Here is a 25,490-nt window from a genome sequence, read left to right as displayed (position 1 = left end):
CACGAGTCAAACGCGTATAGTAAAAACCCAGTTTTTAACCACGCTATTGATTAAAATTATTGTTAGTCCTAAGCCTGTAAGTGGAAAGGAAAATAAGTGTTTACTAAATCTTTAACCCTTTCAAATTTTATGATCATTTTGTTGAAATCCTTTTTTTGAGCCCAAGTGCAGTTCGACCACTACCTGATTTTTACCCGAGTGCAGTTTGACCATTATCTTTTTTAAACTCAAGTGCAATTCGACCATACCCGTAATGTGTAGGTAAACACAGTAAACTATCCGTGGCATAGGTTAGGGTACTCACGGTAGAGCAGCTAAACTTTCGTAACAGCCCAAGCTGCATGTGATGGAGAACAACTTCAGTGATTCCAACAGCTTTGTGCTAACTTTGATTCCTCCGTTGATGTAGAACGACACTATGCCGTTGTGTCCGGTAAACTGTTTTTTGATAATTTCGTGTTGCGGATGATTGGGTAAGCCCATGTAGTTAACTCTGAGCACTTTCGGATGCGATTCCAAGTACTCCGCCACCGCCGTAGCGTTCTTCATGTGCTGCTCCATGCGCACGTGCAACGTTTTCAGCCCGCGATTGACCATGTAACAGTCAAACGACGACGGTACGTTTCCACACGCTATACGGCGAAAAACAAATCGATTTTTTTTTTGTGAATATATATAGTTATGATCATTAATCAAGACTAAGAGTACAATGCCCTAAAAACTCAAAATTAAATGTATCTTATACATTTATTTATTTATTTAAATTTTTAAATGGGCCAGACCCAAATACATAATTAATATATATATAGACAATCGTTTCTTAAAACTAATGTTACAATTATTAGATAAAATATAAAAGTATAATAGGTATTATTATATAATAATGAATTAATGAATTATTGTTATTAATTATAGAATTATAGTAAGTTTTAAATGAGTGAAAGTTTGGTGAGATGAAAATATCAATATTTGCTTGCATAGTTGGTTATTTCTACGTTGATATAAAATGTTTTTTAATTCGAACACTACGTGTAGGAACGTGGAAAGAAAATCTAAAAAATTATAATCTCGAAAATTTGAAAATAATTTTATAGTTGAAGATTCATAAAAGTTTTAGTAATTATATCTGAGGTTAAAAAATTCAATACAAAGTCTTCTATTATTTTTCATTCAAATAGCTTTAGAGAAAATAATAAAAGGAGTTGAACGTTGGCTAATTAAAAAAAATTCATATGTAAAATAACGATTTACTATCAAATAATTTTATATAATTTGTTATAGTTAAAAATTACTAATCGTAGAAACTTGAAATATACACTAGTTGTTTAAATTGGCATTTTTTGTACAATATGATTTAATTTTGGGGTATTTAGATCATTAAAACATACACTACCTTTTTCACCACCCAGCAACGAAAAAAATATATTAGGCTGACACATCTCCGTTCAGAATCGTTTTTCGTATACAATAACACATATCATTACATTCAAATTTAACACACTCATTATAGTAACCTACTCGATGTACATTTGATACCTATACTGACTATACTATACAGCAAAGTGTTACCCACTTGACCACTCTTTTTTTTTAAATTTTATAATGTTTTACAATTTAAATTTGAAAATGTTTTTCTTACACAAATATATACAATATTATATTATTATATTATGTTAGATACATAAAACATAAACAACATTTATATAACATCACTTACTGTATTGAAAAACGTATAATTTATCATACAAGTTCTTGTTGTTAGTAACCAGTGCTCCCATTATTACGTCTGAATGTCCGTTCATATATTTACTCAACGAATACATTATTACATCAACGCCTAGATCCAATGGTCTCTGTATATGGTATATTAAAACAGAACAAAAAACAATTTTTATTTTATTTTAAAATATAAAAATTCAACGAAATAAATAAAATAAAAAGTATCTACTATAATATATAAGTGATAAAAATATATTCAATAATATTCATCGATTGTTTAAAATTGTAGAACATTATCCTTTCCGTGAATTAAAATTAATGGGTTTAATTAGAGATTTTCTCAAAATATAATCGTTAGACTGCGAATTCGTCAGAAGATCATATTTTAAATCGATTACATTATGTTTTTAGGTACTCTTTTCCCTAAAATTTCCCCTAAAATATCTATGTTCTTGAGATGATGACGATAAATATCGTACAAATATTATACGATAGTACAAGAAATAAATATAGATTATATATATATACACGTTACTACGTTAGGTATAAGCTTTGCCATCCCAATGTCACTAAAGGTACGCTTTTATTTTTTGGCTAATCTTATCGATTAATCAGCTGTCAAAGATCTTTTAACTTAACTAAATGGTTTCGTTATGTAAACGATCTAAAGTAGATTATTTAAGCGGTACACAAAACTAATTACAAGTACTCATATTAGTTATATTATAAGTTAAAATCCAATATAAAATATAAATACCTGAAAATAGGGGGTCACAAATGAATTGTCAACAGCCACTATAATATCTGCTCGAATCTTGTGAACGACTTCAGACACTTTTTGTACGTCCAGTACGCTCATTAAAGGATTTGATAGACTTTCGAACCAAACGAGCTAAATTAAAATATAACAATATATCTAAGTGTACGAAAAAAATTAAAACAAGCAAGAATACATAATTTGACAGTACATCATATTGTCGCGTGAACTTTAATGCAGGTACCTAGGTACTGCAGAGTTTTTGACACTTATGGTTTTATAAAATTGCATATGAAGTATGATTGTATGAAGTAAAAACTGTATGAACATTTTTGTTGAAAATGTATAGATCCAAACAAACAATTTCATTCAAAATGATTTGATTATAATAATTATACAACGCAAAGGTATTTTAAATTATACTTTAAAATTTAAATATATAATTCGATGAGTCTATAATACTTAAAATATACGTAATAATTGTCTAGAACAATAGTTAATGTATAATTATATAATTTATATAAATGATTTCTTTTTTGCTTATGGGATTATACTGAAATGTAAGGAGTTAGCTGTAGCTGTAGCAGATAAATATAATATAATACAGATACGTTGTATAATAATAATAATAATAATTGTTTTGAAATAATTGATTTAGATATATTTACCAACACCAAATATACTACATACACGCATATTATAATGTATTCAGCACGTCAATCCGTCATTGTCATAGTTATTGTGATAAAGCTCCAGTGATAAGAAACTGACCATAATTAAAAAAATCTATTAGCTGTATAGAACGTGTCCCTATAGAGGAATTTATAATATGTTATATTAATTACTAAAATTACCATATTATAATTAGGGCCACGAATAAGTGAATTGAATAATTTTATCCTTCGCGAGGAATTTTATTCTGAATTCAAAATAGGTACCTAATATATACAAATCTGATTGAATATAAAATCATTATATCGTTACTTTACATAATATTATTATTTTAGACGTTAAATTTTAACGTTTTAAATTAGGTATTATTTTTTCTTTGTGATAAACAAGGCTCAAGTACACCTATAAAATGGTAATTAATAAGAGCATATAATTTATTATATTATAATATTAAATAAATAGTATAAATAATAATTTAATAACAAGAATTAAATAATACAACGATATCTAAGTTAAACAGATTCGACAAAATATTAAGGAACATTAAAATTTTAAAAATTTAATAAATCCAGAAATATGAATATATGATTATATGTATTATATATGTATAACAAAATGTTGCTTGTTATTTTTAATAATATCTACTCATTACCTATATGTTTTACATTTGTACGATCTGTACGCACGGCATAATTAATTTTAAATAATATATTAAATTTAAAAGATTTTACACTTGAGAATTGTTTAGATTTTTTTATTTATAACTCTTGCGTAGGTAAGAAGGTACTTTTATATGACTTACAGCGCATCTTGTATTGAAATTATTGAAATTTTAATTCATTAACAAGCAGGCCTGATTAACCAACAGGCTGAGTAAGCTACAGCTTAGGGCGCCAATCGAGCAATGGTTAAATTGGGGGTGCCACAAAATAATTTTTTTTACGAATGTAGAACGCAGGTGCGCCAAATCAACCCTAGCTTACAGGCGACCAACTCCTTGATCGGGCCCTGTTAATAAGGTTTCTTAGTGCATTTTTTGGGGATTTATATTGCATTTTAAAAGATTTTTTTATGCATTAAATTATCGGCTCTAATTCTATTATAAGCACTAGTATGACGCGCTCTTACCTTTGTATTGGGTTTTATATTTGAGATGATATTCGCCGTGTCGGAAAAGTCGACAAAGTCAAACAAGATACCCGCCTGCTTGGCCACTTTGTTCAGCAGCCGATGCGTGCCACCGTACACATTGGAGCTGCACAATAGATGGTCACCGGGAGCTAACAAATTCACCATGGACGAGATGGCAGCCATACCGGAGCTGTAGGCCAACGCGTACTTGGCGTGGTCTAGTGCTATCAGACATTTTTCCAAGACCGAACGTATGGGATTACCACATCTCGTGTACTCGTAGCCCTATAAGAAATCGATATTAGGTATATTGTTATCAATAATTTTATTATTAAGTATAATATTATGAATGATTTGGAAGAATATTGCGTATTCATAAATTAAATTTCGGTTTAAAACTGCCAATGTCATCCGGATACACTATACGCAGGGGCGGATAGACCTATTTGGAATTCGGACCCTTTTCCGTACCAAATTACGAGGTTCCCAGTTAAAACACGGTATTTTATGTTTTAAATATTATTACATATTAATAGGGCTCAAAATTTAAAGTATAATAAGCAACTAATAAAGAACACGATTGTCTTAAAAAAGCAAAAAAGAAGTAGGTATATTTATTTAAAAAAAAAAAAAAAAAATCATGACCAAAAATTAACACGAACTAGTTATATTAATTAATTTAAAATTTTTAAAAAATTAATTTAAATTAAAAAAAGAATTAACTACCTTGTTTGATTTGCAGTACCTACTACCTAGTGAAATCGACTCAATTGTCCGACAGAATATTTAACAATTAACATAGAAAACGAACTCTCTACATCCACTGAATGATCGATTATTCATACATCATACAAAAGGTTTTAAATTAAAACACTAAATCTTAAATTTCGAAGTGGTCGATATCAATGTTAAAGGCATACTGACCGTATAAGTACTGCAAGCTATATGCAGATCGACAATCTATTTGTTTAATATATTTAATAAACATGCCGATAACGAAAACAATAATAAACATTTAGTCCGCATTCTAAGATTTTACGTTTCTTATTAATTAATTTTATTATTACCTATTATTATTATAAATAGTAGCATAATAAACTTAATATAAAAATTCTACAACTGAAATAACTGAAAAAATCAAAAATACCATTTATGCATTAAAAAAGACGAAAAAAGCAAAAATAAATCGATTTATTTGGAATCAGAATGAAGTGAAACGAATTTATGTATAAAAATTAGATTTCTATCACATATATATATAAAAAAAAGAAACATATGCTTTAAAATCATATAGCTTAAAAACATGAATAATGGATAATATTGAAAATATAAGCGTACTTTGTATTTTTGTGACTGCACACTATTATGAGTTTAAAAAAAAGTGTATAGGTATTAGGTAATCATATTTATTACCTATCAAATTTGTAAATAAATATGCGATCATTTATTTTTATTGTCATAACCACTGTTACAACATTCTTTGCTGAACTGCAATGTAAAGAGGGTAGTGAAAGTGTAGTTCTCGATTACAAAATTAGTGTATTTAGATACAAGTAAATTCATTGCTATTTTTGTACAAAAATAAGATAACGTAGGTATACTTCTAATGATTATTTTCCTAAAACAAATCTTGACTATTTTAGTCTATTTAACATTTTGCTCTATAATATCAAAATAGGAAATCATAATTTTTTTTATTTTTTTTTATAGTTAGATATCAAGTATGAAATAAATTAAAATTAAAATCATTTTGATAAAATATAAATTTTTATAATAATTAAGAACTATAATAACTTCAAATTAAAATATAACAAACGAATTATAGTCATTTTTTAATTATCTATACATTATATTATTATACATTAATAATAAAATTAATTAACAGTGTTATATAATATATTATACTAAAATAGTAAAATGCCGAATAAAATCAAACTATAAAATGTGTTTCAAAAAATCATACATATCTAAATCCAATACAAATAAATTAAGTTATTTATTTAAAATTATCCGAATATGGACAATGTACATGAAGCTGGTAGGCATGAATAGTGGATTAACAAGGGATTAGTATACAGTCTACTCGAATAATTCCCAAGCTCTCAACAAATTATGCATATTACTATCATCGTTGAAATATTTCATAAAACTATTTTGCTTTGTAGTTTTCTCAGAATAGAACGCATTATCATTTATAAATTTATATTTTAGACTTTTTTATTTATTTGTCACCTACGTTTTTCCAAAAGTAAAAAATCGTTTAAATTGCAATAAGACACCAAATAAACTAGTAAATAAAATTTTCAGAATAATTAACTATCAAATTAAAAACGATTTATAAATAATTATATTATTTATTTAAAGGAAAAATACTTAATTCATGTCTGTAATTAATTTATGATAAATAATACTTTAATTTCATAAAATTTTAGTGTAAATCGTGAAGTATATCACTGATAATGTATAGTTATATATAATATAAATTATATACTATAACTAGATATACTATACTATGGTATCTAATAGTATATAAAATATATAAACATAATTTATTTGAGAATCCCGAATATACTCACAGTACTGATGATAAATCTTAAAAATAAAACTTAACATTTAAATTAATAGGCAATTATTTTTTTAGTTAAAAACATCTTGATCTTAATTTTATTTGATAATATATATTTTACGAATTGTTACCAATAAAACCGTACCCAATTCGTTATTATTTTAATTTTATAAAATCATCGAAATTCATATGCGTCAAGTACAAGCCATAATATACCTTTTTAATATGTTATACCTATTTAGTATATATGCACGATAAGTAAAATGTACCTCTATAGGTATACTATATGTTGTTAGATTTATATATTATTAGACTTTATATAGACGCCTAAATTAATTATCATTTAGACTTTTAAAGTAACATAACATAAAAATATTTTACTTCGATTACTCCCGGCGACGGCGAATTAAATATCGTGCTCATCGCAATCGGTGGCACTACATCTTTGTAAGTCCACTCTGCGGGGTTGTGTCCTGCGTGTACAAGTTTGGTCCCGAAATTCGGATCTCTGCAGTTATTTTTGGTCGCGGAGTCGTCGTTGCACATTTTTTTTTTTTTTTACTAACGTGTAGAACGATCTTGAAAACTAAATACCTATCATACGCACGCACACCTACCTGTTATTGATTGAAGATCGTCGTAAATACAGCACGACTGATTCGTACAGTATACAAACTACGATTGTTATGTTTGCACCGACGGACCTATAATGACTGATGACACGTAGAGCATTGATCGATAGCGACAATTACAAGAGCATAAATCCGAGTACAATTTGATTATCTCGTACACACACAACGATCATAATAATATCGACCAATTTAGTTACAATTAACCGAACGAAGTAATTATTTTAAACTCTTCCAACCATCCCATGGTGTTTGCAATCTATTTACATTAAAAGCTATATACAATCATAAAATTATAATCAATTCTATACGTGCATATATATAATATATATTTTAATAAACAGTATAATTTGTTGTAAATTTTCTTAGTCATATTACACATATTATATCTATTAAAAATTTATCTAGACTGTTATTGTTACCTATATTATTAGTCAAAAACCGCAGCGGCGCGGCGCTAATCAGAAAAAACCTTGCCCTACCTTAAAAATATTAATTTGGTCATTTTTCATAAGCTATAAAAAAAAATGTAATAATACTATGTACCAACAATAGTACACCCTAATACTATTATAGTGTAGGTATTACCTACGAATTATCGTGATTTTTTGATACACTGTACTTAATTTTGTATACGTGGTTTTATTTTTATAAAATAAATATATCAAAGAGAAATTTCATTAACATTTTTTTTATTAAGTCAACTTAATTAGTCCATATTGTTGTTATTTTATTTTTAATGCTTTAATGCAATGAAAAATTATTTTTGAACGGATCACCCAATTTTATAATTATTGTTATCTTCCTATTTGTTCTTCCAATATAAAAAACAAGGTGTCACAACTGTTATTATTCGGATTAAATAATATAAATAATATCCGATAAGTGTAATCACCAACAGTGTTAAAAAAAAATGTTAATGAGTAATTAATAATATATCACTATAATACATACAGATACACATACATGTAACATATGAAAATAGTTTAAAATCATAATATTATATATTCTTATGTTTTAGAAATTTATTATTGCATTTTTATGGGTTTATCAACCATGGAGCAAGGCTGTATTTTAAATTTTTAATTATTCATGAATGCATGTAAAAAACATAAAAAAAAAGTAAAAAAGTAATTTTATTAATAAAATAGTATAGGTATAGAGGATTTTATTTCAAAGCACAGATTCCTCTAAAGAATGTCCAATAACTAATAATGATATACAGATGATACCAGTTACATACTGTAAAATTATTATACAACCATTAACTATTTATGATATTTTTAATTACTATAACATTGCAAATATATTGTAATATTATAGTTTAGCAGTAATTATTAAAAATAATTTGAATGACCTTAACAACCAATAACTATCATAGTTTAAACTGGTGATTATACATATAATTATTATTATTATGTACTATAACACTTCAAAATACATTTACATCAGTATTATCACAATTATTGTAATGTTAATATTTATATTATATTGATGATCTATATATTTATCTATAATTTACATTAATTATATTAAATAAAAAGATACTGCATACACAATACACATACAGTATATTGATGACAAAATGAAAAACTATAAGGGAATGAATAAAAATATTGTTTGATAAATTCACTTTTTGAATTATATTGGAATGATCAAATTCATAACATTTCTTAGGTATATATCTATGATTAACAACTACAATAATTTAATGGTATAATTAAAATATGAAAAAAAAAACAATAAATCACGAAATACCGCATTGAAACAATGATAATACATAGATGATAAAATTAGAAGAAATGTATATTAACTTCAATAAGAAGTTATTATATATTAATCTTTTCAACCTAATGTTGTGTTAATGAGGAATCTACAAAATAAAAACTTTAACATCTGTACATTATAAATTTGAATTTTTTTTTTAGTTTATTTTTTATGCATAAATTACTTTTAAGCTTTTCCAGTAAGAGCAGTGGTTCTATCTGTACTGGTACCCTGTTCTTTCTCTAACTGACGGCCAAGATACTCCCTAAAATAAATAAAACAATACTAATCATTAATCAATAATAAATCACATACCTACATTTTAATAAATTTTATTTTTTCAACTAACATTCAATAAAAAATAAATCTTTTTACTTCGGAAAATATGAGTAAAAATTGTGTCAAAAAAAAAAAAAAAACAAATAATATAAATTTTAATAATAATTCAGTACATAAGAAATACTATATACTAGAACAGAGTTTCCCAACCTTTTTCCTTTGCGGTTAGGTTTAACCTAACGGCACGCTAAACCCAAATTCCCAACCCATATATAACCGTGGCACACTTATCATTGACTAGTATATTATAAATACATATTTTTTTTATAGTAGGCTTTTATCATATTAATTATTAATACCAAAGTAGTTGTATATCAGTATATTACTAGCAAACAATTTAAAATGGTGTATTTATTTAGGATAGAAAAAAAATATTATTTTATTTTAAGCAATTACCAAAATTTTACGTAAATGTTTATTAACAATCATGAAATTTTGCGGCACACCTATAGAGGCCTCACAGCACACCAGTTAGAAAACCCTGTACTAGAATAATAGTTAATAAATATATTATAAAATTTATAAATTAACCTAACTTGCATTTAAAACATACACACTCAAAGTTGGATATTGTATTTATTTATATAATTATAATATAATATATAATATAATTATATAATTAATTTTATAACAATACATAATAAATAGATCTAGAATAATTGATCTATTCTTTTTTATTATTTCAATATTTTTATCCCAATTTAAATTGTTTGTAGCTGGTATTAAAATACTCTATTATTATTACTGACATAGAAAAGTTAGACAAATAATAAAACTATTTGGCATCTACAATACAACGGGTTGAATAATCAGAATAATTTGAAAAAATATTATATATATCAAGGTAATTATTAAATGAGTTTATACAACATGAAGAATATTCAATGTAACATCTAACACTGAAAAATATGCATCATGGTTTCGTGGTAGGCGGAATCACCAATTACATATTTTTTTGGCCACAACTGTAGTTGAAAATTATTAACCCAGGTATAATAATCAATTTCAAAATTATAAATATTTTTTTTCAAGAATCAAAGTATTTAGTTTACATAGATTATTAAATATGATCATAGATACTTAGAATTAGATGTATTTAAAAGGTGTCATCAAGTAATTAATTAAAAGAAAATAATTAATTAATTATTAAAAAAATATATATATATTAATTAACAGTTTATCATTTAAAAACTTACCAATTATGCACCATGAGTTTTTGTACAGCTAAAAGTGCTTCATAACGCACATTTGCATCCTCATGTGATAACAATTGCATAACAAGTTGTTTTCCACCAAGCTGTTCAATTATACTATAAAATATAAAATAATACAGGGTAACAAAAAATATCAATTTTTTATAATGTAAGTTAAATATATGATATGTAATACTCACTGTTTTCCCCGTGGATAATGTCTTACATATTCACCAACATCAAAACTAGCAACGCTCAAAAAGAGTGGGTCTCTGCTTGTTTCCAACAAGTGCACTAAAATACGCAAAAGTTCATAATTTTTTTCATTTAAACGGGATGCATTTTCTCGCCAGAATTGTGCTGATCTATGCACAGGGCTCCATTCCAATCGGCCAGATCTTACTTCAGTTGCATACTCATCAAAGGAACTGTAAAATAATAATTATAAAATAAAATTGACGAATTGCATTATATTTTATAAAATTAAGATTTTTCTGACTATACCTAAGATCTTGCACAGACGCTTGTAGACGTTCATTTAGAAACTGTATATCTTCAACAATATCTTCATCATCAAATTTTCTTTGTTCAAAAATACTTAGTTGTTTCAAAACTTTACTCTGGACCATTGCAATACAATGATCTTTGGAAGTAGTATTATCTTCTGGTTTCTCGATTAAATTCTAAAATGTGATAAACCATTCAAAAAAGGTTTGATTAACCTCTGTCTAACAAAAAAACATGCTAATTTTTCATATTTCTAATTAGCACCCTGCCATCGAGATTAACTCCATAGTAGGGTCTTACAAGAGATTATACAAAAAAAAACCGATTTTGTTGGGTCATGGCATGTCCTCTCACTGGACTAATATTTGATGAATTATAATTTACCCTGAATACAGCAAGAATAATTCGCGTAACCTTTTCTTTTACAGAATCACTTAGAATATCTGCCAAAATGGGGATAACATTAAATCTGTACAAACAATAAACATAGATTATTGATTAGTCAATACTTGTAATAGTAATTTATTTTGTTATTAGAATCTGACTTGTTCATTCGTTCAGCAAAGCGTGGATTAAATGTTATAACCCACACGCAGAATATCAGTTGGTACTGAATTTGGAAGTTAACACGCCCTGATAATATACTCAAAAGAGTAGATATACCATCAACTGAAATAAATGCAGTTCTGTATTCATCACGACGAAGCAACATTTGCAAGCAGCGAGCAACAGATTGCATGTATTCATTGTTCTAAAATCATTAAACAATATTAAGGAATTAATTTACTATATTAACACATTCACTGAAGATGACATCAAACGATGTCATAAACATTATTATTAAATGCATTATATTTTGGTCAACGTTACAAGAAACTATTCGACTTTGTTAACGTCTATTAAAGTATTATAACATAAATACATAAAAGCTAAATTGATGTTACAATTTTTCAATTTCTATGAATTGTTTTAGAACTACATTTTTTCAGTATCATGACTGAAGAAATACAAATTAATTCACAAATATCTCAAACAACATCCTAATCTAATTAATAGGACACAAACATAAACTAGATTATAATTATTAAATTATTGTTTCATATTGGTTTTAAAATATTGCCTTACAGCAGATAGCAGTTGTTCTTTAATCCAATTCAAGTAGAACTGAAGATCAGTTTGATTGATAAGATCAGTTGAGTAACAGGCAAATTTTGCTATAATCCGAGCAGACATGTTATTGATAAACCCATCTGCAGCATTCAACAAGTTCAAAAAATTGCCACACACTGGTTCGTTTTTCTTGAGAGCATATTCATGAAATATTTCCACACGTGAACGATCTTCCTGTGGGAAGATTTTTGAAAAACAATTTAATTTAATTATAATATTGAACAGGATTAATTTCCTTTGATCACTACGGTGACTACAGTCAGAATAACTAAGAGGAAAGAAACAACTCACGGTCAACAGATCATCGATAAGTACAAGTACATATTGAATTGTCGATTCCTTGGATATATGTTCCAAAAGACTGAAGAAGGCTTTTGCAGACTGTGGACGGTGGTTAATTAAAAATTGACCTTTAGCATCAGTCACGTCATAGGCACTAATAAAATCGAACACTTCTTGCGATATCATTTGGGACCTATAACAGAGTTTGTTTTTATACTATTAGATATGCACTCAAATTGATATTATGATTAGTGTTCTCAAGTAAAATAACTTTACTGCAAATAAGAAGACCAATTGGGGTTCAGGTTTCTTATTTCGGCCGCTTGTTGCTGCAAAACGCTAGTAGCAGCAAACATATCTGTGAAAATACACAAGTCCCAATAAATTGTTTAAACGGATCTTAGTGGTGATTTATTCGGTGGTACACGCCCTTTTATTCGGGACATTCACTCACCGATATTTTCTTCCGGAAACGCTGGCAGAATATCCTTCATATTTGTTGTTTTCGTCATTCCACAGTTTCTGATGACCCGAATGAGAATCTAGATTCGGTAAGTTTGAAGAAAGGAATTGAGAAAAAATTACCTTTATAAAACGGAATGGACTTGAAAAATAACTACGATACTGTGATGATCGTTGTTTATCTATGAAGAGTAAAGAGTAAAGACTAAAGACCCATATTATTATTATTCACTGTTAATGGAAAACAGTGTAACCAATACAATGCGAAGTAATACCGTGCAACAGCTGTTATTGGAGTGGCCAAAGATACTATCATATTACTATCTATAATCAGAATAATATAAAAGCCTCGAGCACGATTTAAGATATACAGGTTGCACAACGAAGACGAATATTGTGACTCAAGAACTGATACTTCAAAAAAATTAACTCTCAACGCTCCATGTGGAGGAAATTGAATTTCAGTGTCGCCACATGTAGGGAAAATTGTTATTATTATTTAAGGAAATTAGTTTTATTTTAAATTACGTCTTTTTCTTATTCTTTTACAATTTTACATAAAATCAAGTATTCAAGTATAATAGAAATATAGAAAAAATAGTATAATAAGTATAATTATAATCCATGTATAATTATTTATTTGCATTAAATACAATACACTAATATTTATGATAATTGTTAAGTTTATAATACAAGACAAATTTATGTACTAACTAATTTTGATAGTTTTTTTTTTGTTTTATTAATTTTTTTGTTTTTTTGGTTTGAGATGAATGTATATTGTCTCATTCTCATTATTATATAGTATGAAAATATGTTGGTGAGTATGTCAGTCTTGTGTCTTACATGGAAAATGGATACCTGAATTATTTAAAAAAAAGTCATTGTATGTATCTTCAAAAACATCATTAGAATTTACATGTTTTGAAAAACATATTTCTAATTTTTTTAAAATTTTATAAAATTTCGGTCTGGATGTGTAAGAAATCCTCGACTTTTCATTTGAACCAAATCAGCTTCAGGACCTACTGCAGAATTCATATTTTTTATACCTTCAATACACGTTTGACATTTTGTTCTTGATACTAATCGCTTTGCTATGTACCTATTTCATTGATGAAGATTTTTTATAATATCACATTAATATCAATAATAATACAAATACATAAATACCCAGCTAAAAAATAAACTACACAGTCAAATACAGTGGAGTCTGCATAATCATGTTCCAAAAATATATCATCCAAATCCCAGCAATCTTCTTCAACTATTTTATCGATTTTATTTTTTAAATTTCTAATTTTTAACTTTCTTTCTGGGGTATTTTCTGGATCCATTATGATATCTTTCAAATCTGTTAAAGAAATAACTGGAATAGTATCTGAAAAATGACAGTAAAATTAAAAACAAAAAAATATTATTAATATTAGAATATTTAAAAACTTGTAGTATAAACACCTTGTAGTACAGTACAGTTGCCAGTTTTTGGAGGTTTGACAATTGAATAAACTGATAACATTCGATATAACTGTAAAAAAGTAGGTACAGTAGGATGGTCATTAGGACCAGATACTTGCCTCAGGATACCAAAAAATTTCTAAAAAAAAAAAATATGTTATGTTTGAAATAAAAAAATAATGTCAATTAATAATTAATAGAAAATTAAATATACTTCTAAACTGTCTTGACATAATTTAGCTGTTAAGACATATGAAAAGCCACAGTCATTCAAAAGATAGTTGACTAAATCTATCGTTGAATTTAATGTCATTCTTAATCCATCACATGTTGCCTGAGTTAAAAAATGATTTTCTTTAATCAATCCTAATTTTAAATTAGTTTCCCAAGTATCTAACCATTCAACTGCCTGTATTAAAATCTAAAACCAAATATGTATCACAAAAATGTTATATAGATAAAACTAAATTTAATTTAATAGAATACAAACATTTATATCATAGAAACTAATTAAATATTTATTACATAAAAACACAATGGCATATCCAGGGGGGTAGGGGGCAATTGTGCGTGTAATAAAAACCTATAACATAAACATGCACCACAAACATATACCACAAACATGTACCACAAACATATACCACAAACATGTACCACAAACATATACCACAAACATGTACCACAAACACATATAAAACCTGTAAATCAGTGCTATTTTTTTTTATGCCTTCTTTGGGATACTTTCTATTTAAGGCATCAAACATATTATTAATAAAATTAGTGAATTTTACTGTTTCTTCACAACCATTAAAGCCTTCAAAACCTTTTTTCTTGTAGAATTCAATACCTATAGCCATTGACTTACTAAAGATCTAAATATATTTTTATTAGAATAATAAATGCAAATTTAATGCATAGGTACTATTAAACAATATAAATTATAATAAGTACTAACCTGAGCTGCATATTTTACTTTCATTTTCGAAAGATTATTCAACTCAAAATGTTGTTTAGTTAACTTAGGGCAAACTTTAATTAAACTATTGCTTTCAATGTTAAATACATTTGAATAATATTCCCATTTTATAAGAGGTTGTGATGGACTTATCTAAAGTTTTTAAATGCATAATATAAAATAACATTTTATTATTGAATTCTCATCTAGTTACTGTTTGATTATTAAATTCATATTATGTACCATTAATTCTTTATTTTGGAATAACCGATTTCTAATAGTTTTTAATAAGTGAGGCGCATCTGAAAAGACATAAACCTTCCGGGAAGAATTAAAAGGATTGTTAAAAAAGTTTTTGAAACTGTCCATTTTTGCTGATACCTATATTTTTAATATGATTACAATTGTCAGTTTTTATAAAATAAAAAAAATATATATGTTTACCCCTAATGTACTCCACATTGTTCGGTTAGTCGATGCTCCATCACTAGTTATACCCACTACATGTCCACCAGCATCCTCCATTAACAAAATTGCTTTAATTATCAATTTAGCAAGATCAACACCTACAGTTAATAATTAATATGCATTTAGTTATATTGAAAACTATGCTTATTATTTATAATCATTTTACCTTTGACTGGACCATTTGACGCAAAAACCGCAATTGGTTGTACAAACTTATCTGCCAAACTTTGCCACATGAATACTAGACCATGGTTGGCTTTTTTATTACTGCTTATTTTGTTTTCTACTTCATTGCCAAAATTTTCCAACCCAATATATGAGAGTGTACGACTATTAACGCTCAAGCTCTCCCTTAAAAACATTTCATCAATCAGAATAATTCCTTTTTTTTGTTGATCTTTTTTTCCGGAAAATTTCTTTTTGATTAATTTAAATAAATTAGGATCAAAACCACAATCAATTTTGACAGCTAATAAATGTCTTCGAATTGTGTTAGCGCAGGGTAAAGGTAAGATTTTTTGATTTCTTAAAAATTTATAACCGCTAGGAGATCTATAACATAATATGAAAGAAATAAAAATTATTATTTATTAATACCAATAATATTTAAATAATAAAAATGTAAAACCTGATTTGAAACAATAAACATAATATCATCCAATTCTCACTGTATCTTCTATTTTTTGGATTTTTCATTTTTGAAGCGTTTAATATTTCATAAATTAAATCTGTTTGTGATTTTGGAATATTGGAATTCTCTATTATGTTTTGGAGATTGGAATGTGAAATTTCTTTCATTTTAGTTTGAAGTTCATTTAATTTGTTAAGTAATTGAACATTCTTTTTAACAAATCTTGAATTTTTTTTTCTTATTACAGCATTTCTAGTTTTAAGTTTTTCTAAAATTTTCTTTTTATTGGGCGAAAAACATATTTTTGTTGTTGATCGATAGATTTTATTTTTAACACAATACCAAAGGCGTTTACACCACAAACATGTGTCACTAAAATTAAATAATACCAATATTGGTTCGATACTAAAATATACATACTTATTAGACTAATTACCTTTTACTATTTGGACTGAGTATCATGGAACATTTTGAATGTCTCCACTGACCAAATGATTCCACAAATTGTGAACCAAATGTCGATTTTATATTTACAAATTTATCTGAAGACACTGATCCTATACATACTTTAGTAGATTCAAGTAGTTTAATAATGTTTTCAAGATCTTCAATGCTCTCTGGCTTATGATTAGGCGGTAAATCAATATCTTTAGTGGACATTTCTTTTCCATTCACATGTATAAAGACATTGAAATCTATTGAATTATTAGTAATAAATCAATTTGAAATTGTTACTATTTTTTTTTGTTAAACTGACCTTTTGTTAAAACTACTTGCTTTTCAATAAATCTTGAAAAATCATCCTTAAATAAACCTAATTTTTGGAATGCAACTACTTTTTCATACTTAGGATGATAACTTACATCTGTGAACCATTTTGGTGGAACAGTAAGTAAACTTAGTTTTTCCAGAACAGATTTAAATAATGTAGTAGTAACTGGCTGTATCAATATTTATGATAATATTATTTAACAATTTGAGTCAAAATAGAAGCTAACAAATTTATATAGATCATAAATTTTACCTTGGATTGTATTATACTATACTCAGAAGTTGGAGATATTGTCGAATTTTCATTTGGAGTATCACTTGTATACAAAACAGTTGACATATTGGATGTATTAATTGTACCTTGATGTACACTATAACAATGGTCTTGCTGTATACTGCTCAATTTTAAATTGTCTTGTACCTAAATATATTTAATTTTACACTTAAGTATGTTTTTACTTTATATATATATTTTTTTAATATTTAAAAATATTATACCTTTCTCTTTTTGGTCAAAGGAGTGTTATCCCATTCCTGTGTTGCTACATATACAAATGAATTATTCACAGGAATTGCTCCTTCACGGAGTCTTGCTCTTTTTAAACATATCTGAAAATGTTATTATACATTTTATAATTCATAGTTAACTATATTATAATATTAAACTATTAAATAATGAATACATAATATATTATGTATATTGTATATATACACAATATCTAATTATAAAACCTAATTACTATTTGTAACAAATACATTTACTTACTGTATACTTGTTGGTACCTTGTCCTGATTCCCAAGTTTTTATAACATCTGTATGATTAAAATGATTTGAGCAAACTCTTGAGGATGGTTTTAAATCTGTACCTAAACTTACTTTCCATAAATTTAACTGGTCTACATCTTTGGGTACACCAAAAGTACTTTCCCCTTTATTTGTACAATATGGAACACAACAAGACATTTTATTGTACCTTTAAAAATTAAGTACAAAAGAATGACATATTATGAATAAAGCAGAAAATATTAAATCAGAAGCTGAATCAAAGACAAAAAAAGCGAGGCAAAATTTTAAATTTCGTAATAGATAAGAATTAATAATATATGATCTTTAATCGTGGTCGTTTTGCTTATTTCAACACCGGGAGCGCTAATGCTCTATTCTTGACAGCTGTTTTACAGTGTCATTTTTAAAGTCACTGCGGGACGCTATTAAACATAGGTCGTTGTGCAACCTGTATATCTTAAATCGTGGCCTCGAGTCACTGAGATAGATAAGATATTATACTGGAGCGCGCACTCGCCATTCCCGCAATGATACAAAAAACGAGCCGTCTCGAATCCCGCTTCCCCCACCATCGAAGGGCAAAACATTTCATTTTTACATACGATATACGTGTAGTTATGATTATTTTCGTTCATAATTCTTAATTTATTTTCTTATTTCTTTAACAAATTAAATGTAGTAGTAATTATTCATTACCTTATTGTATTACCATGATTATAATATAAGATATAACGATATGGAAAGTGATCAAGCAGGGATTTTGAGATTTACAATGGACATTTTTGTTTATAAATAGTTGTTCACTACATATATTGCTATACATTGTAGGTATAAAATTCTTCCTTTTAACTTCAATCAACCATTTTTTAAGTAATTCAGGATTATTAAGTGGAAATCTATATATTATAAAATATTAATATTTAGGTAGGTATAATAACTTAATTTGTTAGTTATTTTTGTTCAATCAAACTTATTAATATAATATAACTTATTCAGTTAAATGTTGTATTGTTTTAACTTAGCTTTTATAGTTAATTATCATTATTATACAGTTAAGTTAATTTTTAATTTTTTTATGTATAGATATAGCCTAGAGGTTATTGTTGAATTTTATCATGATTGTATAGACTACTTATCGAAAATTATTTTTTAAATTAACAATTTACTATTATTATATTATTTAATTATTATGACTATGATCTCTCGTATTATAATTATTAGTTATTATTATGTTACCACAAACGAGAATATTTTGTATTTTTAATATTTTTTTCCTATGTTCTATTAAATAATTATATGATAAAATTATTTAAAAAATATTATTATTTATTATTAAAAATGTATTATATGATTGAAATCCATTGTATAATCACAATCAACCACAGTTTATAAAATATTTCAAAATATAGATTACATTGATAGCACTTTTATTTTCTTGGGCTTTTTTTCAGGTGTGTGATTGTAGTTTGGGTTTTTTTCGTGGGTATTTTTTCCGCTTCTCATTGATTAAATATTTAATTATATAAAATTATAGCTGACCCGACACGGCGTTGCCCGTGTGTTACTTTCTTTTTTTGCATTTTCGTATGCCGTGTGTTAATTTTTAATTTAATCTTATTGATAGTGCTAATATTACGTCGAATTCACGACGAAAGATTTGTAATGTGGCAGTTTTTGTGCCTACGTATTTTAAAAAATTCTCCTGAACAGAACCGTCACCCTGGTGATAGGGCGTTGTGAATAAAAAATAATTAAATAAAACATATATAATACAAAAGTAAGTAGTTATAGTTTTAACTGTTATAGTTTTATTTAATTATTTTTTATTCACAACGCCCTATCACCAGGGTGACGGTTCTGTCATGATTTAAAAGTAAGTAATCGCTTTATTGTTAATCATGTGAATCATAATTATTATTATTATCATTGTAGTACTTTGTGGTATACGATGTTTCTTGTTTGATTACCTGGCGCATAGATAAACAAATCTGATGGTTTTCCAACACGGGAACAGGCAACATACAATTGACCATGTGAGAACATGGGTTTTCTAGATTAATACCACAAACACTTAATGATTGCCCCTGTGACTTGTTTATAGTCATAGCAAAAGCAAGACGCACTGGAAACTGTAGTCGTTTAAACTCAAATGGCACATCAGTCGGAATCATTGGGATGCGCGGTATGAGAACATCTTCTCCTTTATACTTTCCTTTGAGTATAGTTGCTTCTATCACATTGTTTAGTAATTTTTTTATCGCTAACCGTGTACCGTTGCAAAGACGCGGTTGGTTGATATTTCGCAACATTATAACCACCGATCCAACCTTTAATTGAAGATTGTGAGGTGGCAATCCTGGCAAATCCAGCGAGTTTAAAAATTCCGGTGGATAGTTGACTACATCATCTTGATTAGTAGCCGAATCAACTGATTTATATATCATCAATTCGCCTGTAATTTGTTCTTGAATTTTGAAATTTAATTCATTTACATCTATGTTTTTTGCAGCCAGTATAGCTCGTTCGCTCAACCAATCATGGTTTCTGTAATTTTGAGAAACATCTGGAAACACCTTCTGAATAAGTTCATCTTTTGATCGAGTTAACTGACAAAAACTTAGAGGAAAGTTAATGCAGCCAGTCAACATGTCTATAGGAAATTTGCCATTACCAATGTCAATGAGTTGTTTAGAGAATATGTTTCCAGATTGGTCATTTTGCAACTCGACACGCATATTCTTGCTTAAATGAAGTACTTTGACATGTTTCCACAAACTGGAGGACTTTAGACATGCATTGAGTTCATCAGCTGGCGTTGATCGTGGAATCACCGGCAATGTTTGACGAAAATCTCCTGCTAATAAAATCATTGCACCACCAAATCGGTTATTATTGCTCCGTAGATCTTTTAAGGTTCTGTCCAAAGCCTCCAAAGATTTTTTATGTGCCATCGTGCATTCATCCCAAACAATCAATTTACATTGCTGCAAAACCTTTGCCATTGCAGAGTTCTTCGAAACGTTGCAGGTTGGAGTTTCATTGCTATGCATATTTAATGGCAATTTTAGTGCTGAATGGGCTGTTCGACCACCTTCAAGCAAAGTTGCTGCGATTCCCGACGAAGCGAGTGCAAGTGCAATTTTATTTTGTGAGCGAATTGTTGCTAATATTAATGAAATCAAAAAAGTTTTTCCTGTACCACCAGGTGCATCTAAGAAGTAAATCCCTCCAGTTTCATCATTTGTTACTTTCATAAGAGTTTCAAATACATACTTCTGTTGTTCATTTAACAGTGGAAGATTTGTTTGAATTAATTCTTTCAAATCGTTGAGATCATACAGTCTTTCTCGATGCAACTCTTGGTTAAAAGCGTCATGCATTGGACGATTGGGCGCGGTCAGGCCTAATTGAATTAATAGTTTGTTTGACATTATCAAGCACATGTCCTCAATTGAAATCAATGCTTCATTGTAAATTTCTTCACTGATTTGTATATTTGGATTTCCCATTCTATTCTGTATTTGATACAAAATATCATCACACATATAATCTTTGTACTTGATCCACAAATCAATTGGGTTTGATGGGAAGCATGTAGATATGATTATAGAAAACAATGTTCGTATTTGATGAGCGTGTGATGATATTACAGCATCATTGAGAGTTTGATCCCAATGAGCGTCATTTTCAAGCAATTGCAAACGTTGACAGGCTTCTCTGTAGGATACACACAATTCACCATCAACAGTTCGTAACTGTTGGAATGATGTTGGGCCACGTACATTGACTAATAGCAGTCGTAAGTAAAAACATTCATCATTGCTTGGATGTACTGAATAAATCCGGCCAATCGCATCGGTGGAATATACATCTGTATATCCTGGAACTGGTTTTCCTTGTTTCCGTCGTATAAATCTCCTTGAGGATTGATTCCAGGTATAATATTTTGGCATTTCAGAATATAGCAATGTTTGTGCGAAATCATCGTTTTGGCATGTCTCAAAAAAACTGGTTAATGTAGTAGATGGTGGCTGAGCAGCTTTTTGTACTGCGTTCTGTGTAAAATACACTCTTTGTCCATTTTCTAAATGCACAGCTAAGTGAACAACAGAAGGGTGTCTCTCATGAATAGGAAAAGAAAATATTCGCCAAACTGCTTCATTACTACTGACATAGCGGCCCATTTGGTATTGGGTAACTTCATCATTGGAATTCTCTGCACCAATTCCAATCACAGCCATATCACTCCCTTTGGCTACATATTTGCAAATGTATTTAATAGATTTCACTGAATGGCAAGATTCAACGTTGATGTGTGCTTTGAATGTCTTTGATAAAATGGGTGAATATGGAACAATCCAACGATTATCTATTTCAATATCTTGTTGATTTAATTTGACAATTGTTGATTTTCCATTGTCTGCTGTCGATCTGCGACGATACAATGGATAACCGTCATTACCAGTAATTGTTTCCGATATTAATGTCCGTGGATATCGTTTTGAACATTTACCATCCATCATACACGGTGAATTTTGATTAAGAGTTCCACAGGGACCATGTATCATGTTTTTGATAACTACCTCATGCAATCCAGGATCTACTTGTACATTAGGGATTTCAGCTGATATCACTGCATCAACTTCATTTGGCCTTATATTTTCAACCAACCAAATCAAAATGTGTGCATGTGGCAATCCTCGTTTCTGCCACTCCACAGAATACATCCAGCAGCGTGTCTCACCAAACACATTATGTTTTACGATGAAATCCATTAAAGATTTCAACTTTTGTCTAAAGACTCTGGCTGTAATATCATGACGATCAATGGGTGATTGCCCAGAGAATAACTCCTGATTGATTTCTATCCATTGCGGATTGCATGTAAATGTGATGAACAAATCTGCTGTACCATAATGACGAACATACGACATGGCATCTTGAGCATATTCGTGCATATGCCGAGGGCTTCCGATGTATGTTGCTGGAAGAATAGTCATCCGACCGACATTCTGTGCATTTCCATCAGTATTAATCGCATCTCGAAGGTGAATATACTCTTCAGATCGGAGTTTGTTTGATTCAACCTGATGAATGTTAATCTTTCCGTTTCAATTTTAACATACATGTCAACAACATATTTGTGATATAATCGCCGACATTTCAATATGTGATTATCTTCATTTTCCCGAATCATTAGGCGGTATGAATAATAGTTCATTGAACTGACTTTTTTGTTGGTTTCAGAACCTGTAAATAGATTTTGTTTTAATAACATTCAAATATAAAATTAAAATACATAATATAATGACTGAGATATTATCGCCATAGCTAAACTAATATTTTAGTTACCTGCAATGGGATTTATCATTTTTATTGAGAAATCGTAGCCATCTTCACCTTGCCAAAATATAATGGGATATTGCAGTGCATCATATGAGCGGTGTGTTTCCTTTATACGTTGTAATTGATCATTCCGACGACGTAAAACAATATCACGGGATTCCAAGTTTTCTCCAACTACAACGATAGCAACTTCATCAATAGTTGGTGCATTAAAACGTCTTGTATGTTGACCTGCAGGTGTTTTATCAGCTCTGATTACAATTTTGTGATTATCGGATGGCATCAGATCCAGGGCAGTTTTAAACAATATAATCAATTGATTGTGCTGATGAAATAAAGTTTGTAATTGTTCTACAATAGACCTCTTTACTAAATTGTTATGTGCACAACGCAGATCAATTTCTTGTGGTGAATTGCCCATAAAATAAATTTGCAGGAATTTGTTGTCGCTATCTGACACTGGTAACAGTGAACCTGCTCTGTGATATATTTGCCCTTGTATCTGTAAATAAAAAAAATATATTATGGTGTGGTATAAATTAATGGATTGTCGGTGATCAAACTTAAATAATATTTGATCTTAAAAAGTATATATTTAGTTTTAACTAATATCTATCAAATATAAAATATAATAAAAGTGTCACTGAAACTGAAACACCATATAATATGATGACTAAGTGATATATTTCGTAATGATTAAGAAATTGAAGATTAGTGACACATCTTAACTTTGGTGACAGAAAATTTTGTTCGCTAAAATAATTATGAGTAACTGCTATAATACATACCTTGAAAGTTGGCATAAAATTTTCCCGAACTACATTTGTTGCCCCAAATGAAGTCATTTGAAAGCAATTGTTATATTGTTGGATATTTGTCAAAAAGTGTATAGAATCTGTTCCTATTCCTGAAACCAATGAGTACAATGGTTCTGGTGGTGGATCCAATGGTATCAATTTCACTTTACCATTTGCGCAACACAATCCATTGGCTTCGTTTTTGTATTTTAATGCCTTACAGTGTGAGCAAACCGAGTTCATAGAACCAATAACAACACATTGGTAGTTACTGTAGTCAATTGACACATCGTAACTAAAAGCAGCTCGATTCAAACTTGCTCGCGCTTCACGCGTTTGTGAATTAGATCGGTAATTAGCTTGGTTTGTAGCATTTCTGGTTCTTCTACCTAAATTGCTTCGTCTTATAGGAGGCATATCAAATATAAATTATTTTTTCACTAATCACGAACTAAACAAACACTAACTAACTAAACACTCTGCACAAAACACGATTGTTGGTTGCCATGGATACGATCAGTATTATATTATAAATATTATAGGAAGGGCTATTTTAAAAAAAAGAAAAGGGCTATTTTTAGGGTTTTTCCAGCAATAATTCTAATTTTTCTAGCCGTAAAAACCATCCTTGGACTTCAACGAACATTTGCGAACATTTGCGTTGTTTGTATGTCTATTTGCATGCATTTTTAAAAACATTTTAAATAAATGATTTATTTTATTTAAATGGTTGCCATTGACTACCAAAAATAATTTAGTTGACTATTTGCTGGATAGATAGCGCCTCTGTAATTTCATCACCACCTCGTCATATTTCTCTAATCCGATAACTTTCTCAAATTTTTCGTCCGTAAGAACCTTCTCCTGACAATTACGACCCAAACAAAAAAAGAATGAGCGAAATCGGTCCAGGCGTTGTTGAGTTATGCGCTTACCAAATTTTGCGATTCATTTTTATATATAAGAAGATTTAATGCCTTACAGTGTGAGCAAACCGAGTTCATAGAACCAATAACAACACATTGGTAGTTACTGTAGTCAATTGACACATCGTAACTAAAAGCAGCTCGATTCAAACTTGCT

The 25,490-nt window shown here is 28.6% G+C and overlaps 3 protein-coding genes across 3 annotated transcripts; all 3 read right to left on the bottom strand.

Moving 5' to 3' along the window:
• Positions 1-56: 56 nt before the first annotated feature.
• LOC114119347 (putative cystathionine gamma-lyase 2) lies at positions 57-7,592 on the bottom strand. The gene is made up of 5 exons (XM_050210018.1): positions 7,227-7,592; positions 4,277-4,564; positions 2,477-2,611; positions 1,718-1,853; positions 57-632 (listed from the first exon to the last, which is right to left on the bottom strand). The coding sequence occupies exons 1-5, from the start codon at positions 7,389-7,391 to the stop codon at positions 301-303; spliced, it is 1,056 nt and encodes a 351-aa protein (XP_050065975.1). The 5' UTR covers positions 7,392-7,592; the 3' UTR covers positions 57-300.
• A 1,498-nt stretch (positions 7,593-9,090) lies between these two features.
• On the bottom strand, positions 9,091-13,388 carry LOC114119339 (V-type proton ATPase subunit H). Its single transcript, XM_050210017.1, has 10 exons — positions 13,187-13,388; positions 13,009-13,090; positions 12,742-12,925; positions 12,406-12,624; positions 11,826-12,031; positions 11,665-11,749; positions 11,278-11,456; positions 10,974-11,201; positions 10,777-10,890; positions 9,091-9,506 (listed from the first exon to the last, which is right to left on the bottom strand). The coding sequence occupies exons 1-10, from the start codon at positions 13,242-13,244 to the stop codon at positions 9,428-9,430; spliced, it is 1,434 nt and encodes a 477-aa protein (XP_050065974.1). The 5' UTR covers positions 13,245-13,388; the 3' UTR covers positions 9,091-9,427.
• Positions 13,389-18,442: 5,054 nt separating this feature from the next.
• Positions 18,443-24,961, bottom strand: LOC126555050 (uncharacterized). The gene is made up of 4 exons (XM_050210015.1): positions 24,399-24,961; positions 23,617-24,112; positions 20,232-23,514; positions 18,443-18,451 (listed from the first exon to the last, which is right to left on the bottom strand). The coding sequence occupies exons 3-4, from the start codon at positions 23,262-23,264 to the stop codon at positions 18,443-18,445; spliced, it is 3,042 nt and encodes a 1,013-aa protein (XP_050065972.1). The 5' UTR covers positions 23,265-23,514; positions 23,617-24,112; positions 24,399-24,961.
• Positions 24,962-25,490: the final 529 nt, after the last annotated feature.

This window comes from Aphis gossypii, unplaced genomic scaffold (genome assembly GCF_020184175.1).
Source record: "Aphis gossypii isolate Hap1 unplaced genomic scaffold, ASM2018417v2 Contig00690, whole genome shotgun sequence".
NCBI classification, from domain to species: Eukaryota; Metazoa; Arthropoda; class Insecta; order Hemiptera; family Aphididae; genus Aphis; species Aphis gossypii.
Note: the sequence above shows the minus strand (reverse complement) of the source record. Positions and strands in the feature narration are given on the sequence as shown.